This window comes from Alosa pseudoharengus, unplaced genomic scaffold, assembly GCF_046254945.1.
Source record: "Alosa pseudoharengus isolate Yale_2024_CS ecotype anadromous, Long Island Sound unplaced genomic scaffold, YU_APseudo_1.1 YU_APseudo_1.1_scf_6, whole genome shotgun sequence".
Classification (NCBI taxonomy): domain Eukaryota; kingdom Metazoa; phylum Chordata; class Actinopteri; order Clupeiformes; family Clupeidae; genus Alosa; species Alosa pseudoharengus.
The window spans coordinates 20,413,367-20,422,110 of record NW_027468848.1 but is presented as its reverse complement, the minus strand read 5'-3'; the positions used below and the strand labels follow the sequence as shown (position 1 = coordinate 20,422,110).

At 44.7% G+C, this 8,744-nt stretch overlaps 1 protein-coding gene across 1 annotated transcript; it reads left to right on the top strand.

Annotated features, from left to right (window-relative positions):
* Window positions 1–2,029: 2,029 nt before the first annotated feature.
* Window positions 2,030–5,738, top strand: tor4ab (torsin family 4, member Ab). The gene is made up of 3 exons (XM_076270095.1): window positions 2,030–2,195; window positions 4,128–4,526; window positions 4,649–5,738. Exons 1-3 carry the CDS (start codon window positions 2,187–2,189, stop codon window positions 5,492–5,494), a joined length of 1,254 nt encoding a protein of 417 aa, XP_076126210.1. The 5' UTR covers window positions 2,030–2,186; the 3' UTR covers window positions 5,495–5,738.
* Window positions 5,739–8,744: the final 3,006 nt, after the last annotated feature.

The following is an 8,744-nucleotide window of genomic DNA, read 5'->3' as shown; positions in this document are numbered from 1 at the left end:
ACACTGTAATCAGCAGCACCGGAGCACCACAGGGAACTGTGCTCTCTCCATTCCTGTTCACCCTGTACACATCTGACTTCTGCTACAAAACCGAGTCATGCCACATGCAGACGTTTTCTGACTATACTGCAATTGTGGGGTGTATCAGGAACGGGCAGGAGGAGGAGTACAGGAGCCTGGTGGAGGACTTTGTGCAATGGTGCAAACTCAATCATCTTCAACTCAACACTTCAAAGACCAAGGAGATGGTGGTGGATTTCCGCAGGTCTAAGCCCACTCTGCTACCAGTCCCCATTGATGGGGTCAATGTGGAGGTGGTAAGCACCTACAAGTATCTGGGTCTCCACCTGGACAATAAACTGGACTGGTCAGCCAACACTGATGCACTCTACAAGAAAGGGCAGAGCAGGCTGTACTTCCTGAGGAGGCTGCGGTCCTTCAATGTGTGCAGCAAGCTCCTCAGGATGTTCTACCAGTCTGTTGTCGCCAGCGTCCTCTTCTATGCAGTGGTATGCTGGGGAGGAAGCACAAGGAAGAAGGATGCGGGGCGAATTGACAGGCTGGTAAGGAAAGCTGGCTCTGTAGTGGGATTCACTGGAGTTCAGGACTTCAATATCTGACAAAAGGACCCTGAACAAACTGATCAACATCTTGGACAATGAGTGTCACCCACTCCACAGCACTATTGTTAAGCAGAAGAGCCTGATCAGCTGGAGACTTCGTCAACTGCCTTGCACAACAGACAGACTGAGAAAGTCATTTGTCCCCAGGGCCATTGAACTGTTCAATGCTTCACTTAAGGGAAGAGGAGAGATAGACTTCTCTGCATAGTCTGTCTGCCTCTTCACCCCCTCCATGTTTGGATACTAGCCACTACTAGCCACTTTTTAACCACTGTCTTTCTGCCTCACTGTTTGCGTGCTATTAGCACTATTATATTAGCACATTAGCACATATGCATAACCCCTCCCTCCATGCCACAGCCGAACTGTGGCCACACTTATACTTATACCTTTTCTTAAAATAGTTATATATGATATATAGACTTTATTCTTGCACTGTTGCACTATCACCATGACCACTATCAATATTGCACCATCACTGTGACACTCACTCACACAGAGCACCTTACCTTACCTCACTATGCACAGAGAATCACAGGCTCAGTCACTGCCTCAGTCATTGCAAGCGCCTCTTGATTGATTAATCACCACTATGTGGATACTGTTTTTAGAATTGATTTAGATTAAGTGTTAGTATAATTTGTATTTTAGTATATTTAGTATATTCTTTGTCTTCTACTGTCCTTATTGCTTAGTTGTGTTTTTATATTGTATACTTTTAATAACTTTTTCTGCTGTTAGTGAATGTGTGTGTGTTGTCTGTATGCTACTGAGACCTTGAATTTCCCCTGGGGATCAATAAAGTATCTATCTATCTCTATCTATCATCCTCCCTCCCTCTCTCTCCCCTTCTCTCACCCTTATGTTGTAATTCTCAATCTTTCCAGTAAGAGTCAACACTGGATCATTGCCCAGGGCAGGATTGTCATTGAAATCCAAACAGATGCTACCTTGAGAGCACTGCTCTGAGTGGTCGGCCTGTTTATCAGGCAGCTGTGCTGGGAGTAAGCAGCCAGCAGGCCTCCTTTCGCTATGTGAGGGAAAAAATGGTCAACACTGGCCACTTCAGGGGGAAGTTGCAATGAAAACACTGCATCCAAATCACCCCCACAAACACCACAGCGGATGTGTTGTACAGAGGCACACCTAATGTAAACGCATGCATGCCTGTTTACAGAATGCAAAACGTGACAAGCGAGCCAGAGAGAGGGAGCGGATGAGAGAGAATAAGGAAAAGAGAAAGAGACAGCAAGAAAGAAAGGAAGGAAGGAATGAAAGAAGGAATGAGGAAAGAGATTGAATGAGAGCAGAGATAGATTGATTGCAGAGGTGGAGCTCTGTGCGGGTTCACAGGGTGACAGAAGAGTGAGGAAGAGAAAGGGTGGAGTGAGAGAGAGAGTGTGGAGGGGCTGGACGACACACTGGTGAGCCCTGGCCGATCTGCAGGAGCTGCCTGTGGGGGTTTTCTGGAAAAGTGCATCTGTGTCACCTACTTTTTGCCCCCGGGAGAGGCCTGCTCCTCCAATTGACGGCAGAAGCGGGGGCTGTGGATACTGACCATCGATGCCAAAGGTAGGCCCCCCCCCCTCCGTTTGGCGCTCGTTTAGACCGCATCCCTTCTACCACTCTCTGTCACTCCCTGAGCTCAGGACTTTCTTTTTTTTGAAATCCTGGTTGCCTTTTTCACCCATTCCGTATCTTGCCTTTTTGGTAAAATTCTATGGTGGCATGTGCATTGACATCAGTGGTAATATTTTGAATACCCAAATGTTAAACTTTGACTCATACTGTGACTACACTACTGGCTGCTTTGACATTTGACTGCTGTGAAGCCGTTCGGTGCTCAGTGTTTGAGCGGGACAAACACACATAAACACACATAAATTATTATGAATACATTTCAATTCTCCTTATTCTGAACAATTTGTCTCAATATTCTATCCTCTACTCCTCTATTTCACCCATACTGGGTTCTACCATGATGTGTTCTTGTTTTCTGTCAGAGAACACTGTCCTGTAAACCATTTCCATAATGAACACTCAGGTTTGCATAACTGCCCACACAGAACATCTAGTTCACTGTAGGTCTTCACAGATTCCAACGGGCTCATTTAAGGTCACATATGTGTCCTTTACACGCTCACACTCTCTTTCCATTAAAGTGTTTGTCTGTCGATTCCATCACATTTACAGTACTTGTGGTGTCTTACTTACTTACTTCGAAGCAGTGAACACATCATAGAACCGACTTCAGTGTTAGGCTACACCCATAGAGGTTAAACACAGCAACCACACTTTTAAAAATTTAAATTCAAAGGGAACTCCTTGACCCCATTTCCCCCATACAGTACCTTATGTTGTGCAGTCATGCAGATGAACACAGTCAGCTCTTTCTCTGATGATATATGGGAACTTTTTTTTCGTTGTTTGCTTACCAGAACTTTTGAATAGCCACTTCCTGTTTTAAGATATGCTGTTCTAATTCGGTCATATCTGATACACTCTTCCTCAATTAATCAGATAACAGCTCCATAAAAGACAAAATATATTTCAGAAAGTGGCTCAAAGCATATACTTTTCGCAGTGCACAACCTGATGATAAAATTTAATGAATCTATAAAAGTTTGTTGATAAATTGATGCAGGAAAAATACCAGCACTGTACACATGTTTTGCCATCCTCTTAAGTAATGGATTAACTATGTGACAAATTTCCTCAGCGTGCTGCACAACAGACAAGTGGTTAGAGCTAATAACGAAAGGAGAAACACAAATTCCTCCTGACTAATTTTATTGGCTGCGGCAGTGGATCCAGGCCAGTAAAAATGTTATGAGTGCAGGAGAGGCTGACCTCAGGCCTGTGGAGAAGTCAAGGGGAGTTCACCATGGTGGGTTCCTAGGAGCTAGAGCATGCGCACCGCAGCCAAGGAGATGAGTATGTAGCGGGGTAGGCGGAGAGTTGTTATGACAGCAGGGTCACCCAGGGGCCACAATAAAGAGCAGCGCAAGATTGAAATGAATGATAAACCGATGTCTTGCCTGGGGTACCGCATACATGCAAAGTCTTTCTATCCTTCTCTCTCTCTCTCTCTCTCTCTCTCTCTCTCAAACATATTTCTCTCACTGCCAATACCAAACCTTAATGATATCTAATTAGGCTCAATGCTCTACTTGCCAGTTACAAGTCTGAAATAAGACATCTTGTCTCTGCCTCAGGCACAGTCACGCACATTAGATGATAAAGAAGGTTAAGAAAATATTTTACATCATATGCAAAGCACAGCTCTAATGAGTTATTATTACAGTAGCTTTCCCAGCAGCCATAGATTTATTGAGAAATGATTAAGTGCTGCACAATGCTTCATATTAATTATTGGCAAGAGATTTAAGATTTCAGTCTATCAGGGCAAAACAGATTGGAGGCCAAATCAGTCAGCTCTGATTTGCATCCAGACTTTTTCACCACTCTTAAAAGTTTCTCACACACCAGCATGTTTTTGTACAGATGAGAGACAATGACTTGTCCAATGGGGGGCTGGAGAGCCAAGTGGATGAAGAGGAGGAGGGGGAGGAGGAGGAGGAGGAGAAGAAGACCACGCCCTTCAACCCCTCCAGCCCATCCCTCTTCTCCCCACAGCTTAAGGCCATGATGCGGATACGGAACAAGTACCAAGCCCTGAAGAAGCGGCGCATCAGCTCCAACAGCGCCGCGCCAGCGACCCCCAGGGCCAACATGCCCGAGGTCTTCACCTTTGAGCAGCTGGCGGAGCAGAAGAAGAAGAACAGGAGGAGGAAGTCCCGCGTGCTTTTCCCCAGCGACAGCCGCAAGTTCCTGCCCAAAGAGAAGGAGAGGAGTCGCGCGAAGCCCTTCTTAATCCTCTTCAGCATCATCGTCTTCCTCCAGGTGTTCATCTCCCAAATGAAATTTGGAATCCATACTGCATTAAAGTACAGCTCGTATTGCACTCATTTTTAAAGGTGTTCTACATGTAATATACGTATATGTCTTTTTGTATTGTATGATAGGTTTACAATGCCATTGAGAACCTAGATGACCATGTGGTGAAGTATGACCTGGAGGGCTTGGAGAAGACCTTGGGGAGGGAGGTGTTTGGCCAGAAGCGAGGTGTGGATACTCTGATGGAGCACCTGCGAGATTACCTGTCCACCTACTCCCACAAGCGGCCGCTGGCGCTGTCTGTCCACGGGCCCAGCGGCGTGGGCAAGAGCCACCTGGGCCGCCTGCTGACGCGCCACTTCCGCTCGGTGGTGGGCGACCAGCTGGTGGTGCAGTACTTCGCCCTACACAACTGCCCGCCGTCGGAGAGCCCCGGGCGGTGCGCGGCGGAGCTGACGGCCCGCGTGGCGCAGGTGGTGGCCCGCGCTGAGGCGGACGAGCGCATCCCCGTGGTGGTGCTGGACGAGGCGCACGCCATGCGGCCGCCCGTGCTGAACGCCCTGCTGGAGCTGCTGCAGCCCGACCAGAGCAACGAGTTCCTCAACGTCGTCTACGTGCTCCTCGGCAGCCTGGGCCACGAGGAGATCATCCGCCACGTCCTCCAGAACTCTTCCTCCTCCTCATCCTCCTCCAGCTTCTGGAAGAGCCAGGAGAACGACATGGAGGACGTGATCCGGAGCAGCCTGGCCGAGCAGCACCCGCTCTGGGCAGAGGTGGACGTGGTGGCCCTGACGCTGCTGGAGAAGAGCCACGTGGTGGAATGCTTCCTGGAGGAGATGACGCGCGAGGGCTTCTACCCTGACCTCGGGCACGTGGATCAGCTGGCAGGGGAACTTTCCTACTACTCTGCCGGGGGACGACAGTACTCACAAAATGGCTGCAAGCAGGTGGTTGCCAAGGTGAACCTTCTTTGAGTGCAGCCATTTTAGCATGTGAGTGAGTGTGTGAGTGTGTGTGTGTGTGTGTGTGTAAGTGTGTGTCTCTGCCTGTGTGTGTCCAGATGTACCTCAATGTTAATGACAGTCTTTTTAATCTAAATGAAGAGCTCATGACACCAATTATATAATGGCTATTGACATTCTGTTTTGACAGCCAACTTCAATTTATGTTTTTTTTTTTTAATTCACAAATGTGTTATTGTTATTAAACATAGCAACCGAATTACCTTGGCCTCTGACGTATTCCTTTCAGTAAGCTTTTCAACAGTTGGGCTGGGTGAATGAAATGCAATGGGTGATTTCATTTATATAGAATACCGCAAAGTTCATTCTAACTGGAGTTCATGTGATGTGTTTTGTTTCTTGTTTTGCGTTTGCTGTACTTTTGGCACTGTCGTGTGAGGCATCCATGAATCTTGCTTGTTGTTTGGTTCACACTCGCCTCCTTGATATGATTGACACTTCAGACTTGGGCTCACCTTTCTTTTTTGCAGGTCATACAGAGTACCGCGCCTACTGTGATCACTGAACTCGGGTTACAGCTCCAGGTTGCCTTAGCCTCCAAAGCAAAACATTTTGATAGACTAGCCTATTCCCTCGTCTGCATCAGCTAAAAATATTCCCCATTGAATTCCCACATTGCCTTGAGACAAATGAAGGAGACACAGTATGTCACGCAATAGAAGTTCCTAGACTAATGGATTTGGACTGCATGAACTTGTTGGCAGAGGACACAGACCACACTGCCTTGAGAAATTAAAAATGAGCTCTTTATGAAGATATTTAGAAAAAGCTGATATGCACCAGTGTTTTTTTAAAAGGGTTTGTAAACTGATGACTTTGTAGTTTTAGACATCTAACTTCTTCATGAACTATGGCAGAGGTAATAGGAAGACAGTGGCTGGTTCATTGGATAAATATTTAGATTTAACATACAAATTAGTGGTAAAGTGGTTTACCTCAGTGCATAATAGTAACATATCACCTAGCTTTATTTTCAAATAATTATCATAATTATTATAATTTATTTCCATTTAATTATTATAAGTTGGTTAACCACATAACATAAACATTACACATACAATCACCAAGGCAGACATTAATATGATGTTATCATATATTACGTTATACATATTGGTTGTATTATTCATTATATATACATTGTAATACAATAATTCATGTTTGCTTTCTTTTCAGATAGGCACGTCAATCACAAGCACCACTCCTTTTCTAGAACTTTCCAATAAACTATTGTTGCCATGACTGTCAGCTATTGACAGCTAACAGCAGCAGCTGACTAACTTTATTTATTCACTTAGGAGTGATAATATGACACGCACATTCAAGGGCTGGTAGCAAACATCAGTCAGAGTACCTGCCTGTACATACGCAGACTAATGTGTACATGGACACAAGTAAAAGGAAACTTTCAGTCAAAATAAGTGACCACATGTTTATCATGTCAAGGAATAATACCTACAAAATCCATCTTTAGGTCTCATAAGAAAAAGGGTGCTTGATGTGGAAACATTGGAGGTCAAGAAACAAAACAGAAGTGGTTGGTGTTGAAACGCAGGGGGTCAAGAGAGGAAAAATACAGAAGTGTTACAGAAGAGGTCAGAAGGCAGTTGCCATGTTTGCCTCAGTGTATAATTGCTTGATTGCGTGCAGAAAATGAACAAGCTGCCATCCAAATACCAGCCCATCAAAGGGAGAAAAACATTCTTTGCATTTTTTTGTTTTTCTGCGGTGAAATACTTAGCAGTGCCCGATGGGTGGAGAACACTTAGCACCGACTGAGCTGATGGGCTGGCTGACAGTGAAAGGGGTTGGCCCCACATAAATATTTACTGCTTTAGTCTTTCACTCTCTGACTCAGGCAATACAAGAGTTTCTCATTCTTTATACATGCTCCTAATGTTTTACTGTTTAAACAAATCAAACGTAAATGCAGTGACTCTTCACTGGGTTTGTATACAAAACACACAAAGACGAAAAAGTGACAAGTCACAGTGTTTGCAAGTAATGCAACAGCAGTGGGACACGTGGATGTGTTTGTTTTGAGTGTTTGTGCGCAGAGTGCACTTGTCTTGAGTGGGTGTGTGTGTGTGCGTTTGCAATAGAAGCGGTCAGAGCCCAACCGACGGTGGCCATTAGATAACCACGGGTGTAAACACACGCACAAAACAAGATATCAAATATAACTGAGTCACAGCATTCCTTTGTGGGAGGCATGCAGGGCAACACTGCACAGTCCATGACCTCTGTGCCCTGGTAGTTTGCATGGCCATGCATGTTTTTAATCTGGAAGCTCGAGTAATTTCATAAATGTATTGAACCTTATGCAAGGCATGTACCTATGTGGTGTGTTTGAGCCCTTCAATCCTAGAACTCTTAGGCCTACATGTGACACGCCTATTTATGGAAGTGTTGATTATCAGTACAGATTAACTATACAGTGATTAGTACAGCTGTTCACACTGACATCTGCAAAAAGTGCAGCCCTTTTTAATTGGACTATTAGCCACTGCAGGCTCTCACGCCTCTAGGAGGAATGCACAATTTGTCCCCATTTATTGAATATTTTACATTTTGTTTAGATGAATCACTGTTCAAGTTGTGGTTTTGATTGATTTAAGTCGCAGGTCAGGCAGGTTTAGATAGCTTTCACAATATGCCCAAATAGTTTAGACTGTGCCAAATTACATCAAAGCAGTTTATGCAAGTGAAGCCATCACACCTTGGTTCCGTGGAGCAAGATATACAGTAATACTTGTTTTCTCACATACTGAGAGGGTAATTCACTTATAAGAATGTGACTTTCATTTTCTTTCCTTACTGTGAGAGACAGTCAAGCGGATGTAAGAAATTGGAGCTTTCACTGAATACAGCTTTTCATATCTTACATAACTTTTATTTATCTGGTTAATTATCTGGTTTAGTTCTCCATAGTATTTTGTTTTTTATTGTTGCAGCGTGTAGATGAAGTGAATGTCAATTCATTTGAAAAAGCTTCACATCTGTCTACAGTAAAATGTACTGCACTTGGCCTCTACGTGTACTGTACTCAATTAAAACATTATTACAGTTATGCACTTCAAGTGATCTCAGACACTCTAGTGAATCTGGGCATTGCATTACATCTGTTGAATATCAGAGGCTCCCAGCTTAGCTTCTAAGTCATCATGTGTGCTAGCGATGGCTGGCCCAGACAGCGCCGCGCGGG